General features: G+C 32.1%; 1 protein-coding gene across 4 annotated transcripts in view; it reads left to right on the top strand.

The window, feature by feature from the left end:
* Positions 1–22,499, top strand: part of Nup37 (nucleoporin 37) — a 39,463-nt gene that overhangs the window by 5,704 nt on the left and 11,260 nt on the right. For all 4 annotated transcript variants that reach the window (XM_047549852.1, XM_047549854.1, XM_047549855.1 and 1 more), the window contains 3 exons: positions 6,098–6,222; positions 7,688–7,760; positions 9,501–9,595. In XM_047549852.1, the coding sequence (XP_047405808.1) occupies positions 6,098–6,222; positions 7,688–7,760; positions 9,501–9,595 (293 nt within the window). The remainder of the gene's footprint in view (positions 1–6,097; positions 6,223–7,687; positions 7,761–9,500; positions 9,596–22,499) is intronic.

Below are 22,499 nucleotides of genomic sequence, written 5' to 3'. Positions count from 1 at the left end.
CATTTTTGGAAACTTGTATAATCATTTCTCATAGCAGGTTTTCCAGAGTTTCTTAATTTCCTGCCTATACCATACTGCCTACACCTCAGACTGAACCCAAAATAGCATTCCTCTCTGCCTATACCACACACGCACTCTGTCCTTTTTGTTGGCTCAGTGGCAGACAGTGCTGCCAGGAAAAAAAAGGTTTCACTGGTAATTCATAATGCTAAAGCTATATGTGATCTCTGACATTTTGTGCCCATGACCACCTAATGATTCCATGTATAATTTTCAACAAATAGAGGACCTGATTTTAACCACTGTTGTTACAGGAGCAAAATAATGTGCATTTTTACTTGAAAACTTCATTTTGAGAAGATTGATTTGTCAGGTGTGGAAAAATAGATGTAACCCAAGCTATGAAGTCAGCTATGATTAGTCTCCTGAACTTATTTTAAAATTGGTTAGTGGTTGCTGCCTTGGCATATCTGGCTGTTAGCTGTACAGCTAGTACACACACACACATCATGAAGCAATAAAATTTGGCAGTATTTTTCTTTCTTGATAAGTATATTTCTATTTTCTCCTTTCATTTACAGAAAAGTTTTTGCTATTAACTCTAAATTTTAAATTTAAAGTTATTTTCAAAGCATATCTGAATTATGTAGAGAAAATATGTAGTATGTCTGTGAAATGACTTTGCTAAGATCCCAAAGGCTGCCCTGGGAAAATCAGTACATCTACTTGGATGCAATTAGAGTACACTTACGAAACGTTACATTTAGTTCAGTTTGAAGGAAATTCTTAGAACAGGCTCAGGTAATCCTGTTTATACAGGCATATATATCAAGTTTCACTTGCTCTGGATTTTTCCCCCAATATTTTATAATCCCATAGTTCTATAAAATATGACTGAATATTCCTTTGGCAAATTTGTGAAACTTTTTCCTTATTCTTTAGAAAGTTTAGTTTAAGTAATGGTTTAAATAGGAGAACAATGATTTATTTTTGAAACTTAGTATTTTATGCTCATGAAAATAGGTATTTAAAAATAGTTATTCTCTAGATAAGTTATAAAGAAAAACAATAAAATGGATCCTTGTATACCTTCCCACTACCTAGCTTAAGAAAGGGAATTAGCAATTTCTTTGAAGACCTTTGAATATCCCTCTATTCCATTCTGTCTCACTCCAAGAGGTACCCATGTCTGAAGTTTTGTGTTGGTGATTCCTTGTTTTTCTTTATAGCATTTTTATGTATGTATACTGCAAACCAAGTATGTTTTCATGTTTTAATGATACTATTCTGTTAAGTTCTTTTTTACTTTGTTGCTCTTGCTTCACATTATATTAGATTCCTCCAAGTTGAAGTTCCTTTATTTTCAGCCTTGTGTGATATAATACCACAATTTATTATCTGTTCCTATACTATTGAGTATTTATGTTACTTTTCATTTTCTAGTGTTGAAAACATTGTCAATGTGCATGTTCTTATGTTTTCAGTTTGCATTTTGCACGTATACATGTATACATATACCTTTTCAGTTTTTTCCTCCTTAGTTGTTTAGAAGTTTTATATGGTACTTCTCTGTTTTTATAAGGATTACCAAAGACATTTGAACATCCATGTTTAATTAGAGTCAAAATTATATCTTTACCTTCTTCATGAAGAAGACAAGTCCTTTCACTTTTGAACTGTCATCACCATTCCGGATTTTTGTCCAGTATTTTAGTTCTCTTTTCATTTTTCTTCTTGTTTTAACCCGCAAGTGAGATATTGCTATCTTACATGGCTAATATTTGTTTGTACTTACCCACCTGTTAGCCTTTGATTTTTTTTTTTTTTTTCTCATTGTTCCTTTCATTCAAGCTTTCTGAGATCACTTTTCTTCTCCCAAAAGCACATTCTGTGCTTCAGGAGTTGGCAAATGTTTTCTTTAAAGGGGCTGATAGTAAATATTTTATGCTTTGCCAAGCTCTCAGGACTCTGTTGCACGTTACTCTTTCTTTTTTCATTTGCTTTTCACAACATCTTAAAAATGTAAAAATGACTTTCAGCTCACAAACCATATAAAACAGGCCATGGGCCAGATTTGACCCTTGAACCATAATTTGCCAGTCCTTACTTTAGCAGCTTCTTTAATTGATGTTAACTCTGGGTTTTTGTTTTTCTGAAAATTTATTTAACACAACCTCATTCTTGAAATCAGATATGTTGTATCTGAAATTTTATTTACTTTCAGCATTTTTAAGATATTAATTCCACTGTCTTCCTGCTGTTCTGCTGAGAAGTTGGTTGTTGGTCTAATACTGTTTTAGGAAATCTCTTATAGAAGACTTTTTTTCTTTCTAGCTTCAGTTGCTAAGATTGATCTCTCTCGATCTCTCTCTCTTTCTCTGCATGTAGGTGTGGATTTTCTGAAGTTTCACTTCATAATTTCTGGCAATGGATTTGTTCTAACCTGCCTGGGATTTATTGTCCTTTCTAAACGTGGGTACTGATGGGTGTCATCTAGTATGGAGAATCCTTCGCCATTATCTCTTTAAATACTGCCTCCCCCTCTGTATCCTCTATTCTTTTCTTCTACAACCCAGATTAGATAAATAGTGGAACTTCCTAAATGCTGTCTCTAAACCTTTTTGTCTTCTCTTGAATTTCTGAGCAATTTTTGTAAATCTATCTACCAGCTGCATCTAAACCATTGAATTTTAAAATTTCAAGCATATCTTCATCTCTAAAAGTTCTGTAAATTTTTTTTCATTGAAACAATTTTATATTTATGGGGTGCAATATGTTTTGATAGACATGTATAATATGGAATGGTTGAATCAAGATAACGTGTTTAGTTTATCACCCCATTTTTTATAATGAGATATTTGAAATTTTTTTATTAACCATTTTGAAAATACATTTTATTATGAGCTATGGTCATCATCCCCTATAGTAGATCTCAAAAACATTTCTCACACTGAATTTTTGTGTGCTTTGACCAACATCACCCCCTTCCTCCCTGTTTCTGGAAACCACTATTCTACTTCCTATTTCTATTTGACTTTTTCAATTCTGAATGTAAGTTAGGTTGTATGCGATTTGTCATTCTGTTTGACTTACTACATTCAGCATAATATCCAGGTCCATCCATTTCGTCACAGATGATTTTTCCTTCTTTCTTAAGGCTAAATAGTGTTCCATTGTGAGTAAATAATTTTATCCATTCCATTCTTTATCCATTTATCCACCAATGGACACATAGGCTTATTCCATATCTTGACTAATAATGGTAATGCTGTAGTGAACACAGAAGTGCACATATCAATTCTATTTACTAATTTCAATTCCTTTGGCTATATTCCCAGAAACTGGATTGTTGTATCATATGGTAGTTCAATTCTAATATTTTTTAAATTTTTAATATTTTGAGGAACCTCCATATTGTTTTTCATAATGGTTGGACTAATTTTCATCTCTACCAACAATATACAAGGGTTATCTTTCTCTACATCCTTTTCAACTCTTGTTTTCTTTTTGATAATGGCCATTCTGTCAGGTATGAGGTGCTATCTCATTGTGATTTTAGTTTGCATTTCCTTATTGATCATAGATACTGGGCATTTTTTATATACCTTTTGGCCATTTGTGTGTCGTTTTTTTAAAAAAGATGTGTTTGGATCCTTTATCCATGTTTTGATTAGGGGTTTTTTTGTTTGTTTGTTTGTTTTGCTTTTGAGTTTCCTGTATATTTTGGATATTGATCTCATCATATGTACAGTTTATGAATATTTTCTCCCATTTCTTAGGTTCTCTTCAATGTTGTTTGCTTTGTAAAAGCTCTTTAGATATAGAGAGCTATTGTATAGTCCTGTTTTTGCATTTGTTGCCATACATTTGGGTTCATATCCAAAATGTTGCCCAGACTAGTATTGTGAAGCTTTTCCTTCATGTTTTCTTCTAGTAGTTTTATATTTTCAGGTGTTACATTTAACTCTTTGATTTTGAGTTGATGTTTGTAAAAGGTATGAAATCACAAATTGATTTCATTCTTCTGCATGTATATTCAGTTTTCCCATTTATTTAAGACTGTCCTTTACCCTTTGTGTTTTTTTCAGACCTTTATAAAAAAATCAATTGTCTGTAAATGCATGAATGCATTTATCTGTAAATGCATTAATTTGTTATTTCAGGATTTTTGAATCCTGTTCCATTGGTCAATGTGCTTGTTTTTATGCTACCATCATGCCGATTTAATTATAGGTCTATTTAGTTTATTTTGAAACAGAGTGTCACCAAGTTGCCTGGACTAGCCTTGAACTTGCCATCTCCCTTGCCAAGTAGCTGTAATTGCAAGCATGTCCCACTGTGGTTATTCTTTATTTATTTGAAGTACTGGGCATTGAATCCAGGGGCACTCTATCACTGAGCCCTTTTATTTTATTGGGCAGGACCTTACCAAACTGCAGAGGCCTAGAACTTGTGATCCTCCTGTCACTGGAATTACAGACGTATGCCACCACATTCTGCTCCAATAATTTTTTATTATGATGTATTTGTAGGTTTGAGTCTACTGTTTTCTTGTTTTTGTTTGTAGTACTTTTTTTGCATATGTGGAGTGCACGTATACAAGCACATGTTTGATTGGACTACATCTTTGGGAATTTTTTGAGGCCTAGGAAGAGGTAGTTCATCCAGAGAAATTGCCTTTGTTTCTTTCAGGTGCTTGAGGTCACTACCAACATATGACCATTTTAAAATAAGTTCTTTGTCAGTTTCTGGACTCCATAGTGTGAATTCAAGCCCCAGACTTATGCTGGGTCTAGCAGTTGATCAATATTGCTCTAGAGTTGTTTTTTCTTTTTCCTGGCTTTAACCCATGGTGGATATTTTCTATATCAAAGTTTTCTTTTTTTGTTTATTTTTCTTCCTTCCCCCTTAAGGGCCTTCAGTCTTTGTAGAGATCTTTAATATAATGTCCTTCCTTGTGTAGTACTGAGCTTTGTCTCCTATCCCTTGCAAACAGCTTCTTTAAGTCATTGGATGTGGGCAGATGACCTTATTACAGCTTCATGCTTTGCTATTTAGTTGCTTCTCTGGATTGTATTTTTTCATTATTTCTGTAGTAGAAGAGCTTCTTAAGTTGTACACATTTTCAGAGATAGCTGGCTTGACAATTAAAATTCAATTTTTTTTCTCACCTTTTCAACTGAAGTCATTTTAGTAGGACAAAGCTAGGTAAATAAGCTGACTTTATTGAGCATATACACCCTGAATCAAATATCTAAGACTGCCAGACACAGTGGCACACTCCTATAATCACAGTGACTCGGGCAGCTGAGGCTCTCAAGTCCTTGACCATTCTCAGGAACTTAGCAAGACCCTGTCTCAAAATAAAAAAAATGAGGACTGGGGATATAGCTCAGTTGGTAGAGTGCTTGCCTCACAAGCACAAAGCCCTGGGTTTAATCCCCAGCACCACAAAAAAATTTTTAAATTAAAAATAAAAAATGAAAAGGGGCTGGAGATGTGGCTCAGTGGTTAAGTGCCTCTTGGGTTCAATCCCCAGTACCAAAAAAAATTACTTTAAAAAAATCTTAAGAGTAAATTAATTTATTATTTGCATAGTATTATTCATGAACTATAATCACACATCGTAAACCTATATAAAGCCATGTACAATGTCATATGAAAATCATTGACACTCATTTTAACACCTTTGAAGCATTTTAAGGCCCCAAAATATCTAATCAAAACTTTATATACCATTTAATTTTTAAAAAATTGTCAAGTTGATAGACCATGTATAATCATTCATTTAGAATGTTATGATTTTAAGATCATCAATTTTGTTCTTGAACTTGTTATAAAATGTGTTTACTATTAAAAGTAAAGTGTTTCTCAGTATAAATCTTAACACATTTTCTGTTTGGTTTTAGTTGTCTTAGGGATTTATTTTGTGAGGCCTAAACAAATTTGCTTTTGTTGTTTATTCTATAAACTAGTTTAATCTCAGTATCCAAAAGCATTTACATGACCTCCTGATAAATTCATTATTATAATGAAAATCAGAGTACTATATTATTTGTCTTTGTAACATGTTAAAACATTTATTATATATGCTTAGGAGGAGGAAACAGACATTGAAGGAATTCAATATAAAACCCTTCGAACATTTCACCATGGAATCAGAGTTGATGGCATAGCTTGGAGCCCAGAGACTAGACTTGATTCATTGCCTATAGTAATCAAGTAAGTTTAAAGTTTAAAATGCAGTATTTAACAATGTTCTTTAATTATGTTAAATGATCACAAGTCTGATTGTAGAGACTTTTTTCTCCATGCCCGTTTTCCATGACTCCAGATGATTCCATATTTTGATATTGCTATTAATAAATTAGGATTTTCATCTTTATTTGTGATTTAAATATGCAGCCATGGCAGTGATGACTTCACCATGAGTTTGATCCAAACTACAAAGATCTTTACCTGAAATTCATATGAATGAATCATTTGAAGTCTTCACAGATTCTTTTCTTACTTCACCATAATTACTGAAAATCCAACTCTTAAAAACTAAGTTTAGTTGAGACAACAATGCCTGCTGAAGCCTTTTTTACAAGGGCTGTTACAGTGGTCATTCCCCTCATTGCTTGGTGCTTGTTTGCTTTTTAATGAATTTGCTTCCATTCATCATTTGGGGGTTTTTTGTTTATTTCTGGTAAGCTACTCAGATCCTTTTTGGAACTGTACAAATGTAAGTAATACAGAAAATATTAACCATCAATTAATTTTAAAGACAATATTTTGGGACTGGAGGTGTAGCACAGTTGTAAAACACATGTGCAGCATGCAAGGCCCTGGATTCAATCCCCAGTACTGCCAAAAAGTTAAAGACTATTTTCACAGCAACCTAATGACATAACTTTGTCCTTTTTAAATAAATTATATACTTCTGTTGTAAAACAACACATTGTCAATGTATAAATTTAGAAAATACAGTAATATGAAAAGGAAGAATCCATTTATACCTCTAGTTCACTGTTTTATACATAATTGTGTACAGTTGTGGTTAAACTTTATATATCCCTCTTTGCTTTATATTTTTTTCATAGTGTTCCAAAATAAGTAGTGTTTCCTTCATAACTTCATAGTGGTCTAGCAAGTAAGGTGTAACCATCATTAACTTTTATCTTACATTTAAAAAGAAGTTCTTCTTGATGGTTTGTCTTTATAATGTTATTACCTTGGAGTTTTTCTTCTTTTTCTTTCTCTTTCTTCCTTCCTACATTTCCATCCCTGCTTGCTTTCCTTTCATAATGGCTAGAGAATAAATTGTTCACCTTACTTTACTTCTCTGAGGTTTCTGATTTAGTTAAGAAATGACTTGAATACCCTTAAAGTAGAAGAGATTCAAAGAAAATTGGAGCAGCACCAGGTATTCATGTACTGATTTATAATTAAAGAGACAAATTCGGAATGAGGTAACATTTTATGTGTTTTCAAAATAAAATATTTAATTTGCCTCCTATGTGCTTTAATGGGCATATAATATTTCCTACAACTGAGCTATAATGTTCTCCTCCCCGTCCTCCAGTAAAAGCATGATTGTGAATTATAAACGTTCTGGTGACTTGGAGAGAAGGACAATAGGAAGAGAAGATTTTTTTACTCTCAAAAGCTAAAAATGGATTTGTTTTGGTTTTTTTGCTTCCAGATTTTGTACTTCGGCTATTGATATGAAAATTAGATTATTTACTTCAGATCTTCAAGATAAAAACGAATATAAGGTATGTTGACAAGTATAATTCATAAATCTTCAGAGTTTACTTTAAACATGTTGTTGTTTTTGCTTTTACATTATCCTAATTTGAAATGAGTTTTTATGGTCATCTTTAAAGTTTGTAATTGAAGGTCTCATTTACTCTGTTATATACTGTAGTAACTAGGTTCTTAGTAATGACTGAAGATTCTAAATATGATATCATTTAATGGTAACATAATACATAGAAACAGCAAATAAGAAAATGCCAAATTCATAGTTAGGAATAGTAAATAAAATGGTTGCCAACATACTTGGAGTAAGAGTTGAATGTCAGGGGAACAAATGAGAAGTGCAGCATAGCACAGACAGGCTTACAAAGTGGTGAAGAGCACAGACAGGGGAGCCAAAATCCCTGCCTTTAAAGCCCTGCTCTATAGTTTAGTAATGGTGTGACTTTAGTCAAGTAACCTAATCTCTGTAAACTCTTACCCTAATCCCTAGGAAAAGGGTAATAATAGCATCTACCTCAGAATGATGAACATTGTTTGAGCTATTTCATGTAAAACAGAACAGAATCTCATACATAATAATCCCATATATGTGTTTTCTAGTAATGTAATAACCCTCGGATTGGGTTGAAATTGTTATCACATTTTCCTAATTAGAATTGTATTGCCTTCTTGACTTTCTAGTAAATTAAAAATATGTTGTAAAGCAAAGGTAAACCTTTCTAATCATTTAGAAAGCAGTAAAAATTATGCTATAAGCTATATGCAGTAGGGTTACTGTATTGTACATATTGGTTAATCTAAAGCTATACAATGAATAACCAAATGTATAATAGCACATAAAAATTTTACCTATTAAAAGTTAATATGCTCATTACAATAGATATTAAACATTTTATATTAATTTGTCTTATAGAACATGGCAGAAGCTTTGGAGACTTATTTGGAGGACTGGGTTTGTTAATATTACACAGAAATCCTTTTTTTTTAAATTTTCATGATGCATTTCTATAATAGTGAACAGTACCATATTAAAAAAAACGCTTGATTAACTTTAGGACTAAGATCAAATTCAAGTTTTTGGATGGAAAAGAGAGAGGAAGGAAGAAAATCCATTCAGATATTTAAATATCTGGCAGACCTTTTTGGGACTTCAACTATAAAGATTTTGACAAATGGAATCTTGCCTGTTCACGTTTTCCTCCAGCTTGCAACTTCCCATTTGTTTCTTCTGTGGCCAGAAGGGGATTACTGTATTGATTGTGACTGTGGGCCTGTAATACCGTCTCCAGTGCTGGCAGTCACATTGAGCAAGTAAATGAAAACATTTGAAGGTGAAGATCATATTATGTATAGAAGTAGTAAGTGTGTGAAAGCAGTAGATAACAAGGTAAAATGCCCAGAGGGATTCTATCCCAGTACCCCTAAAAAGTTTTTTAGCATGTGGTAAACGAGAAAGGAGGTTATACAAGGACAGGTGTAGTAAAAAAAGTATGAGTGTTTTTGTGAGAAATACATACTAGAAAAGTAAGACTAAGCTAATAGCAGTGTGTTGAATGATCAGCTTCTTTCCAAGATGAACCTTCCAAAAAAGTGGGTGTGTAAATCATGCTTTAAAAAATAGCAGCTTGCCCAAGAAATATTTATAGAAAAAGGAAGCATGCAGGGAAAGTTCTTGAGCAGAGATGTAAATATATTAGATAGAAATATTATAGATTATTTTCCTGTTTTCTTATTCAATTTTTCCCTTTGGTCAGGTTTTAGAGGGTCATTCAGATTTCATAAATGGTTTGGCATTTGATCCCAAAGAAGGTCGGGAAATCGCAAGTGTGAGCGATGATCATACCTGCAGGTATGTTTGTTGCTTATGTTATAAGCATATTTTGAAATTTTCATTTTATTTTAATGAGAATTTATATTTTAAAGATTAGATCAAGTACAGTGTTTATATAAACTGCACAAATTGTTGTAAAATAACAACATTAACTTCATGAGTATCTTTCTGCCTCTTATTTTAGATGTACACATTTATAAAACTTAAATATACGTTAGATCAGACTCCAACATTGGGCAAGATCAATAGGGTAATAAAAGGCCATTATCATATTATGACGTTATGTCACAGATTCTATATGAGTGTATAATAATGAATTGCAAATCTCAACTTGCTACATAATACTCATGGAAAATTTGGTATTTCGACCAATTCAAAGGTCTTTGTATAAGGTTTTCTGCAGGTACATTTCAGTATAATGTTCTTCCACCCTGCCCCCTAGTTTAAAATGGATGAGGTAGCTATAACATTTTAATAGTGCCTGAAGCTGGAGAATATCACAAGAACAAGATGAAAAGCAAGAGTAGGAGGTGGAAATAAACTGAGGAGTCAGGAGTGAGATGAGACAGTCAGTCATTAGAGGAGTGTCAATTGCTTCATTGGCTTTATTAATACTGTGAGCAAAGACTGCTGTTTTGCATAGTTTTAATGTTTGATAAAGCTGTCATAATCATTAGTATTTATTAATTCTTGTATACATATATATAATACTATTAAATATGTATCATTTCACATTGGAAGTAAAACTGCTGGCTACTTTTTAAATTTTTGGTCTTAATATAGCTCACCCTTTTAAAGTTTCAGAATTGTAGACCATTTATTCTTTATGTTTGCACTGCCTATTAAAATTTTTATGTCAGGGACATGAAAAATTTATATGACATTAAAAATTTAGGGCCCCAAGTATTTACAAAACCAAGTTTGTATAGAGATCTGAAGAGTAAATGACTTATTTTCAAGGTAGAAATAAATATTGGCATTTTAGTTCTCTAAAACGATATTTCTAATCACAAGCATTCAGAGTAATAAAACCTGAAAAGAGAGGAAATGGGTGTATTTGCAAGCCAAGGAATAACCTGAGAATGGTGAACAACAGCCAGGGAGACAAAGGAGTACTCAAATGATTATTTTTTCCTTGTTGTAGACATTTAAAGTTTTTTATAGACTAGTAAAGTTCTCCAAAACCCTTGGTGATTGACATAGGGTTGCCAGCTTTTTATTTTATCAAGAAATAAGAATTTTAAGTCTTATCACCTTTTATTATCATTTCATAAAAGAAAGGACATGGTTCCTTTATAAAATAAAGGCTTAACTTCAGAGTAAGTCCTTTAAATAAATTTATCTTTTTGAAAGACTCTTTACATTGCACCTGTTTCATTTTGCTAGACTGTGGTTGATGGTGTTACTGTTCAGCAGGTATTCGTTCTCCTTACTCCCTCCCTCTCATGGAGGGAGAATTCCCTACCATTGGGCTCAACTTTGTGACTCATTTAGGCCAGTGTGATGCTAGCAAGTGTGACACCAGCAGAAGCTAGAAACGTTTTTTTTTTTTTTTTTACCTGGTTTGACTTGACCTCTTATGCTCTATCATCTGCTGTAAGGTGAGCATGTCCTAGATAGCTAATGGCCCCAGAATGAGAAATACTGGAGCAGGTCTGGAACCATCTGGCATTATGAAACAGCTTCCTGTAGACCCATGAGGAAAAAAATTGTGCTTATTTTTGTAAGCCTCTGATATTTTGAAGCAGGTGCACAACATCATTATAGCAGTAACTGTGTAACTAAATTTAGAATTTGTCAGTTCACTAACCAGAAGTAAACAACAACTCTGATTGGCTAATAAAGCTAAGCAGTATAGATAAGGTTAAAAAACAAACAAAATACAACCACCAGAAGATACAAGTATGCAAAACAAGAAGTTAAAAAAATAGTGAGTGTCATGCACACTGTCACAGTTGTAAAGGAGAGAAGAAATTCTAAAGGGATACACAATAATAGAAATACATTTCAGTATGACCATCTTCATTAATTCAAAGGATAGACTTTCCAAGCTGCAAATAAAGTCACTAGCACTTGGGAAGTGTATAATTTGAATAGAGGGAAGAGCCATTTACATCATGAGTATAACTTTTGTCACTATAGCAAAGTAATGCCAGTCATACTTTGGGCCTTCAGTTGGCAGTAAAGGTACATTATTTAAGTCCTTGCCTGATTTTAGTCAAACCTCTATCACCGTGGGAGCAGTTTTATGTGCAGATGCTATCAGACAAAAATAAATTTAAAAAATTTTTTAAAACCCCTGTGCTAAATCTGTATAGAAGATCAATAAAAAAGAGAACTTCAGTAACATAAAACTAGATGTAACAGACATACAGTAAACACTCAAAACACTTGCAGATTAGCATAATACACATTCTTCTCAAGTGCACATGAAATTTTTTCCAGAAAAAAAAACGTTAGGCCTTAAGACAATTATCAGTAAATTGAGAAAAATTTAAATCATACAAAGATTTTTCTTAGACTGCAATGGAATAAATCTAGAAATTAAGGAATACTGGGAAAATCTATAAATTGATGTGGCACTCATATATCTAGTAGGTCAAAGAAGGAATCACAATGGAGAACAGAAAATATTTCAAGATGAATAACAACAAAGTACAGTGTATAAAACTTATGAGATGTAACTAAAGCAGTGCTGCAAAGGAAATTTGTATGTTTGAACCTACATTAGAAACAAAGGTCTCAAATCAGTAACCTAACTTTATACCTTAGAAACTTAAAAAAAAAAAAGGACAAACTAGAACTAGAGTTAACAAGAAGGAAGAAAGCAAAGATCAGAGTAGAGAGAACCAAAAAGTTGTTTCTCTGAAAAGAGCAACAAAATTGACAAGCTATTAGCTAAACAGAAGAATAGAGAGAAAACATACTCCCAACTACTCCAACAAGTATAATCAGAAAAAATGGAATGTTGCTTCTGTTCTTGAAAAATATGAACAATTATATACCAGCAAATTAGATAATCTGAATGAAATGGTCAAATTCCCAGAAACACAAAACTGCCACAACTGACTCAAGAAGAAAGAAAATCTGATTAGACCTATAACAAACAGAGTTTGAATCTAAAAAACCAAAACACTCCCAACAGAGAAAAACCTAGGATAAAGTGCTTCACTTGTAATTTCCACCAAACACTTGAAAAATTAACACCAATCTTTCTTAAACACTTTAAAATAACAGCAGGGTACACATACTAACTCATTGTGTGAGGCCAGCATTACTCAGATACCAAAGCTTTAAGAAAGAAAAGAAAACTACAGACCAGTATCCATTATAAATATATATGCAAAAATCCATAACAATATCTAACTAAAGCCAGTAAACTTTTGTAGAAGAAAACATAAAGATGAATCTTAAAGACCCTGAATTTGATAATGGTTTCTTAAATATAACACCAAAAGCACATAAAACAAAAGAAAAAGTGCATAAATTCAACTTCATCAAAATTAAAAACCTTTCGACATCAACAGGCTGTAAAAAGAGTGAAGAGACAACTTACAGGGTGGGAGAAAATATTTAAGTCATAAATCTAATAGGAGTGTTATATTCAGATACATGAAGAACTCTTATAACTCAACTGAAAAGACAACCCAGATTAAACATGGAGAACAGACTTGAATAAACAATTCTATAAAGAAGATATATAAATGGCTACTCAACACATGAAAAAATGCTAAATGTCATTGATTATCAGGGAAGTGCAAATCAAAACTACAAACATTCACTAAAATATCTATAATTTAAAAATGGGAAAATAAGTGTTTAGGAAAATGTGAAGGAAGAAATTGGAATCCTAATACTTCACTGGAATCAAGCCTAAATATGTTATTAGTGGATAAATGGGTAAACAATATATGGTATATCCATATATTGAACTATTCTTCAACCATAAAAGGAATGAAGTACTGATACATGCTACAACATGTATCAACAAAAATATTATATTAATTGAAATGAGCCAGACCAAAAAGGCCACATTTTCTGTGATTCTTTTAGGATAATGAAAATGTTCTAGAACTAGTTAGTGGACAGCACTTTGAATGTACCAAGCACCCTTGAATTATGTCCTTCTAAAAATGTGAATTTTGTAGTATATCACATTTTTTTAATGCTAAGCTTAGTATCTAAAATACTATATAGCCTCTGCGAAAGAATATTGTTGCATATATATAACAAAAGAGACTATATCATAGTACATTCCTACAGTATGGAGTCTTAACATCCTGTACTATAAAGGGCAGAAAGTAAATGTCTCTGTCCCAGTGTCTCTCTTAAAAAGTATTTTTTGAAATTACTTCACTAATTTGATCTAGCGTTTTTTCTAATGCTTGATTTTGTCATTCCTAAGAGAGGTATAATACTATGATCCATTAGTATATTGGTGGCCTTAGGAACACAATTTTAAAACAGCCTATTTCCTGAGTAGATTTATGAAGTATATGTATTTTGTTTGAAAATTGACAAGTTTGAATCACACAGAATAAAGATTCACACTGTGAACTAAGGTGCTACTGATAATATGAAATATTATTATGGTGGATGATTGGTTAAATTTTTATCTAAGATTTCATCTAGTTTTATTTTGTGATCTGTGCAAATATGAAAATTGAGTTCTCAATTTAGCCTATCAGAATTTATAATTATAAAAAACACTAAAGTATCTTAATTGTATTATTTTTTATAACATAAAAACAAATTTTTATAGAATAACTGCTAAAACTACATATGAATACATATTGAAATAGTTTTTGTTCCTTTTTTTAATGGATAAAAGGATTGGACATCAAAAAACAACAGGAAAATTTAAGGCAGAGGCTAGACTACCAAGTGCACAGTTCCAGGGATATTGCTGGCATAGAGTACAATGTAAATAGTGCCATCTGGAGTTCTACAGCATCATAGCCCTGAGCAAACTACAGTGTTAGAATAAAGGCTTGTGTTAGCAATAATAGAACAGGTTAAATAGGCTAAGAGAAAGAGGGAATAGCATAACAAGACAGTCTATAGGATATTAAGTTGTAAAGCACAGAAGGATGATGTTCTTGCAAATCATCCAGTTTGTATATGTATAGTTTCAAATAACTCAATGTTTTGCCAAGCAATAAATTCTTGAAAAACTTTGCAGAAAACTATCTTCTCTCTTGAAATGTTCCCACCTTTTCATGAGTTTCTAAAGTTTACTCTGTCATTCAAAAGTTATGTAGTTATTAGTATTGTTTACTCTTAGCAACTGACTAGCTGTGGCACCCCAATCATCAGGATAACCAAAAATGCCACTTAGGTATTGAGAATCACCAGTTTTTATGGCACTCTTTTGAGCATTTATATGAATGCTGTAAAGTCATAAATCAGTGAATCTGGATAAAGGAATGAATACAACTACATATATGTCACAGCAGCTTCTTAAGAATGCTGTTACCCAAAAAAAAAAAAAAAAAAAAAAAAAAAAAAAGCATCTGACATATGTGTTTAGCAAAGGATATGCCCAGGTAAATTGCGGAAGTGCTAGCCATTCAGGCTCTTGTACAAACATATATATATACACCAATATGTATGTGTACATACATTGGATGATGTAAATACTGCTTTGATCTGTGTGTATTATGTGTGCTCTTCTATGTTAATGCACAGGAAGATATAAATACTGATATTCATAGTTATGACCCAGCATCATCAAAAGGAAGTTAAAATTATTACAATATTTTAGAGGCAAAAAAGTACATATTAATTTAGAAAGATTTATTGTCTCCTACATCCAAAAGAAGGTAAAAGTAATGTTTAAGAATTTTAATGGGTTAAACTTATTATTTAAAAAACTCACAGAGCATCTCATTCCCAGCCAGTGCCAAAGAGCAGATGTTCTTGTGTATTAGAAACAGTTTCATTCTGTAGAACAAGATCAACACATTTAGTATAGTCAACATTTAGTACTTTGGGGGATACAAAAAAAGAGAAGACCCAGTACTCACTGTAACTATGAGGGATGTCAGAAATAAATCCCTTTTCTGCTTCTCCTTACCCTTCAGTAATCTTTTAAGGTATTAGATAAAAATTTATGACAAAGGAAAATTGCCTTATAGAAATTAGGGATGTTTTAGTCTAAGACTAGTGAATTAGAGACATATAATGTGCCATTCACTTTGTCTATAAAACATGAAATATTTGTAAATGTCATGTTCTAGCTAGGATCATTTTTTAAAAGAAGGGGAGAAGGGATAGGATATAAGAAAGAATAACTTTGTTTTGTTTTGTTTTTAAGAATGTAGTCACACCAGTGGATAAGGGAATACTAAATTACCTAAGCTAGTCACTAAGCCAATAGTATAGGGTTACAAGAGGAAAAATTTTTGAAGAGGAAAAATAATGTTTATCAAATGTCTTTTGTGTACTACATGCTGAGTTCTTGTAGTATCACCTCTGTCTTGATACATTTGAGAGTCTCTTAAGTTCCCTAGAGTAGTGTGTTTCTCCCCCACCTCAGTTGAATTCACAAAATATGTGATATATTTAAAAACAGTCCTTGTGGAAAGCAGAAAAAGGGAGACTAAGAGCCTTCTGAAGGTAGGCCAATGACCTATTCTTGGGAGTTAATCCACATTTAGGAGCACATAAACCATGCCTAAATAATTCCAGACACAAAGTGAAATCAGAATAATTCCTATTATTCATTATAAAGTTATGGTTAAATCGGGAAATGAAGTTCCCTGCTTATCTTCTAAAATTCCCTCTAATTTTTAGAATATGTTCAATCAAGAGTAATTATTGTGTAAGTTTAGCAGAGCTTTGAGAATGGAATAAAATTGATAGTTTGTGTTATTTGATAATACTTTACCTCCAATAAATAGAAGTTAAGGATTCTGTGTATGAAAATATTCTCCAAAACTACTAAAACCTTTTGGTCACATTTGCAGACCATTTTTATTCAATGAATGAAATAATAAGTTAATGAAAGATTAGAATACATTAAAAATCAGTAAAGTGATTAAAGAATTTTCTAAAATTTTGCATGATGATATACTGCTAACATCACTCTGTGGAATTCAGTACTTTGTTCTTTCTCATGTTCCCTTCTAAATAAAATACAAAACCAGTATTTAATAAAGTCTATTACCAAACCAGTGATTACCATAATTTCAGCTTGCTTTATGTGGTCCTCATGTGGTTACATTAAGTGAATTATATAAATGAGGGTCATGCACAAATACTTTTCAGGTTTACTTTGAAAGTCCATTGATGTGCATAATGAGGACTACTTTGCTTTATTTATAGTTTTAGTATTCAGCATGTAGTCAAAAATTTTAAATTGTAAAGTTTATCAAAAATTTCTTGGACATCATGAAATTCTCATATTTCCTAAATAGTATAAGGGTGTTTGTGTTAAGGCTTGTGTCAGTTAAAGGAAATGCCCTACTCTGAATTCCTTAAAAATGAAATTATATATGATTTATTTGAAAACTACCATATGGTATTTCTTTGCAGTTGAGTTTAATTCTAAGGTTTATTTTTAAATGTGACAAAATTTCTCACAATTCTCATTCTTAAAAAATCTGCCTATTTAAGTTAAATGAGATGTTAATAATTCTGCTGTGGGGTGTTCTCAGTTTCTCACCTCTGGAATATTAAACTTGTAGTTTCTGCTTAATTTGTTTATAATTTCAAGAAGTCAAAATAAAGCAACAGTGTGTAAGTTCTCATGATCTTTTCTTACCCCTCTAAAACTTCATGAAGATAGGTAATTGTAGAGTTTTTTGGTTTGATATAGTTGGTTCATTAGTATTATGCTTGAAACAAGACACTTCTTCACTTTTCCCAAAATACTCAACAGCATTTGATTATATTCTCTAATTTTGACTCACTACTTTTAATTATTGAAAGGTAAAATAATAAACATATGCAATTAGTTCTTTCTTACCCTTTAGTTCTTATTCAAAAGTCAGTAAAATAATCCATTAATACTGCTAGCACATTGAAACTTACTACTACTTGCTCAGTAGATTTGAGTATTTAAAAAGAATAGAAATTGAGCTTATTTTCTAAATTCATTTGAAGTATCTTTTATAAAATTCCTACTTCAAACTGTCATGCCATTTTGGTTTTGCTCACTTTTAAAGCTTTTTTGCCTCTCAAGATTCTCCATAGTCTGAGCCATAAACTAACAGTCTATTCACCTCTCTAACCTACCAAACTCACTGTCAAGATTTGTCAGTCTAATCCGTGGATTGGGGCTTTCAGTTAGAAGATTCCCTATCTGTGAACTTCCATTATGCTTAAACTGAGGTTTTGTTTGTTCGTTTGTTTTTGTGGTGCTGGGGATTGAACCCAGGGTCTTATGCATGTGAGGCAAGCACTCTACCAACTTATCTATATCCCCAGCCCAAACTCAAGTATTTCAGCAGTAAATTATTTTATTATGTTTCACTTTCCTTTCTAATTGTGTGTTCACTTACTAAAGAAATTGCCATGGCTTAACTTTTTTTTAGTCCATCTATATCATAAGTATCTTAGTTACTGATTACTTGGAAATGAGAGGGAAAATCCTCATTTTGCTATCACAGACTCAGTAAAAAATGTGTTTCTTGTTTAGGAATCATTGGAGGTCCCATCATGCACCCAGGGACATTGTAAAGTGACTCCCAATCCTTATAACTACATCTCTGCAGAATTACTTTTGTTCTTGTTTTCTTATTTAATTATTCAGTACACTGATTCATGTGATCTAGTCATTTCTTTTAGAAAGATTGTGGTTTGTATTCTTTGCTTTACCCTTTACAGAGGGCCAAATGGATACAGATGTGTCATTTAATGTCATCCATTCCTCCTTTTGTCTGTGCTGTCAAAAACATTTGGTAGCAGAAATTTCTGTCTACAATGAACTCCCTAGGAGACAATGAGCTGCCAATTAAAAATGGAAAACAAGAAGAACAGAGTATTGCTCAGGAAATTTCCGTTTGAATTCTCAAACAGAATATCTACCTCTGCTAGTTGTCAATTTAAAAGTCTCTTGAGATATCTAAGATATACCCATATGCCAATGCCAAATTTATGGCACCATTTTCTTAATTAAATGGGACAATTGCATTTGAGTACTATATGGTAGAGATACTTAATGTTCTGCCTAAAAGCACTGGGTCTGAAATGAGACAATAATTTTAGCAATAAACTACTCATAGTAAAGTAAGTATAATTCATAATCTTAGACCCAGTTAACTCTTCATTCATCCTTTTTACGGCAAACAAGAGCAGTTCTGTTTAGGACTACAGTGATGGTGTGGGAAGATGTTTATTATAATTACAATTCAAATTGGATCAAAACTTATTTCGCTTGAGGATAATACTGTACTTAGTGCCCTTTGATTCATTGGTCTGACTTCTTAATGTATCAGCAGATAACGTTCACCTTAGAAGCTTTTCCTTTAAAATTTCCTTTGCAAACATTTAAATATGTATACATGTATATTTCATACAGCTTCTAATTTTTTGGCCCACGTAATTTAACCTGGTAACATTTATTCCATACTTCTGCAAATGGTCTATTGTCTTTTCATGTATTCATTTATTAAGAAGACTATGAACTCTTAAAACTAATTAATTTTTAGGTAATTTTATTATTATGAACAAATTTGCTGAATAAATTTACCAATATTAAACCCTGAATTTCTAAATATTAAATTTGTTTTCCTGTTTCAGTAGAAGCCCTGTTTTTTTTTGTTTGTTTGTTTGTTTTGTTTTATTTTTTTGTTTTTTTTGAATGATCTAGACCAGTAGTTTCTTAGAAAACCAAAAGTCTACTCAGGAAATCATTTTGAAAGTATGCCTACCTATCTTATTTTAATATATAGCATATATATGAAAAAACATTTGCCGATCTTTTTATAATTGGACCCAAGCTTTTTTCCTTAGGTTATGAGTCATTGATTGGCATTAGACCTCTCGTATTGCATGAGCAATAACAATAATACAATGTCTACCATGAATACAGCACTTACAAAAGTAGTCTTAATTCAGAATACATCTGAATTTTGATTATTTTTGTTCTTTAAGCTTTTGTAGCTGTCTCACATACCTAACTTACCAGAGTTTTTTGTTGTTTTTGTTTTTTGTAGTGCTAAGGATTGAACCCAGGGCCTTTTGCTTACAAGACAAACAAAACACTCTACCAACTGAGCTGTATCCCCAGCCTGAGGGTTTTGTTTTTTTTTTTTTTGTTTTTTTTGGTTTTTCCTTTTAGAAACAGCCTTAATTGCCATCAACTTCATTAAAAGAGCACTTTGATTTTCGTGATTTGTCCATTCACATAATAATAATTATATAATTACAACAATAAGCAAGATTTTACATCACATATAGAAACATGGTTTGCTAAGAAAAAAACCCGTATTCCCTCTTGGTAAGCATACAACAAATATACAAGTGGGAACATTAAGAAATGGCTTTCTCTTTCTCTTCAGTCCTACAGAGGGAGAAAGGAAGAATCTGTCACAAGGAAATCCATTTACAGAGCTTCTGTGTATTGTATTCACTACATTTTAAAACTTATGTAAACATGTCCATACATACATATATGAGAATAACAATATAAAACGTAAGAATTACAAAATAAGACCACTGAAAAGCTATGCCTTTTGCCATTCTGACAGTATTTAATCAGAAATAAGAGAAAGTTTTAGCTTTTTTTCCTTTGGTAATTTAAAAGAACTGGGCTGGGACTGTGGCTCAGCAGTGGAGCGCTTGCCTTGCATGTGTGAGGCACTGGGTTCAGTCTTCAGCAGCACATAAATATGAGTAAAATAGCCTGTAATCCCAGCGGCTCCGGAGGCTGTGGCAGGAGGATCACGGAGTTCAAAGCCAGCCTCAGCAAAAGTGATAATGAGATAAAAAATAGGGCTGGGGATGTGGCTCGGTGGTCAAGTGCCCCTGAGTTCAATCCCTAGTACAAAAACAAAAGAATAAAATAGAAGTGTTGTGTCCATCTACAACTAAAAATATCTTTAAAAAAAAAACAAAGAGAGAAAAAAAGAAATATGAGGTGCAGCCAATTTGGAAAACTGTTCAGTGATACCTGTAGAACATATTTGTAAATTATGGTCCAGCAATTCAAAGCCTAGGTATATACCTAGCAGATATGTGTATGTAAGGGGGGTGGTATATGGATATCTGTACTCAATAAAATTAGACCATGCACAAAAGGGTTTATAGTGGCATTTTTGGTAATGACCAAAAGTTGAAAACAACCTAAATATCTGTCAGCGGAATTAATAAATATGTTGTGGTATACTTAATTAATGAATACTGTGTAATTGAGTTGTTAAATCTTATTTCCCTTTTTGATAGATGAAAATGAAGAGATTACAACATGCAACAATGTTTGTAAATCTCAGAAAACCTAATGACCAAAAAAATATGAAACATGATTTCATTGTTATGATATTAAAAGGCGGACAAAAGTAAGTTATGGTGTTAGAAGTCAGGATAACCATGTTAGTAGTCAGCTCTTTTGTGAAAGAGCAAGGAAATGGGATGGAGGGCTTTTGGAGTTCTGGAAATACTCTGTGGATTTGGATTCTGTTCTCTCTGAATACATTCAGTTTAATTTTATGCCTAAGATTTGTATACTTTTATTTTGCATGATGTACTTCAAAAAAAAGCGAAAGAAATGTGATTTTTATCTGATGAAACTAATGTGAACTATATGAACCATGTAGTAAAGACACAGAAAAATAAGTTAAGTTCCATTAAAGGATTTGAGAGGGGTTTTATTATAAAATCTATCAAAAAGGGAAAGAGGCCTTAACAATTTAAATTATACCATCTGTAGCTAATTTAGTTAGGATAACGTATTTCAGCTCAATTTGTTGTATTTTGCATATTTAGTACTTAAGTTATGCAACCACTGAGAATTATTGAATAAGCATGTAATTATGAATCATAAGTCATTTTATCCTAGTCCCCTGAAAAGTAATCTGGATCACCTTCTTTAAATCTTTCTAGTGTTTAAGTCAGTTTTTTTTTAATCAAGTTCTGTTCAGGATAAAATACTATTTTAAAATAGGCTCATTGGAATATACTTAATTAGTTGACAATTTTTTATAATATCTCAACCTATATTTTCTGTCCCTTTTGTTTCCTTCATTTGAAAATGTTGAAAAAATCATGAAAATGTCTGGTATGTATTTCCTCAATTCATGTAATAGCCAACAAAAAATCAAATACATATTAGAATAAGATCAAAAGAATGGAGGTTTAAACCATCCTCTCATGGGATTCACTGAATTTGGAAGACAAATTTATGCTATTTCAGTAGTGGTAAAATATATTCTGGCCCAGTACTTTATTATGCAAATGAAAATGGAGAAGAAAGAAATATTCAGTTGCCATAATTAATAATCTCATTCACTGTGGAAAGTGAAACTCTATTGTATAAACCCTTAGTAAATGTGATTCCCCTCTTCAATTAAATTGTAATTGTCTCCCTTGTATAATAAATTCAATGAAAAGTGTTGATTTGGCAAAAGAAAAGAGTGTGCTTCAAATATTTAATCAAGTAGATAATCATAAAAATGTTTATGATGCTGTAATTCCTATAAGGAAGAAAAAAGTTTGAAATAATGTCATTTGACACAGAATAGCATTGTTTAATAAATATATCTACTTTCTTTGAAATAAGATTTAACCTATATGCATAGGATATATTCCTGAAATTTATTGAAATTATTTTCATTTCAATTTATCAAAACAATTATAAGTATTTTATAGATGAACTATAAAAACCTAGAAGAAAACGAACTCAGGGTCTTAGACTTGCCAAGCACAGGATCCACTGGGCTATGCCCCAGTCCCTAAAGATGTTCAATTCTCAAGAACCATA

The sequence above is a fragment of the Sciurus carolinensis genome, chromosome 4 (assembly GCF_902686445.1).
Source record: "Sciurus carolinensis chromosome 4, mSciCar1.2, whole genome shotgun sequence".
NCBI lineage: Eukaryota > Metazoa > Chordata > Mammalia > Rodentia > Sciuridae > Sciurus > Sciurus carolinensis.
Note: the sequence above shows the minus strand (reverse complement) of the source record. Positions and strands in the feature narration are given on the sequence as shown.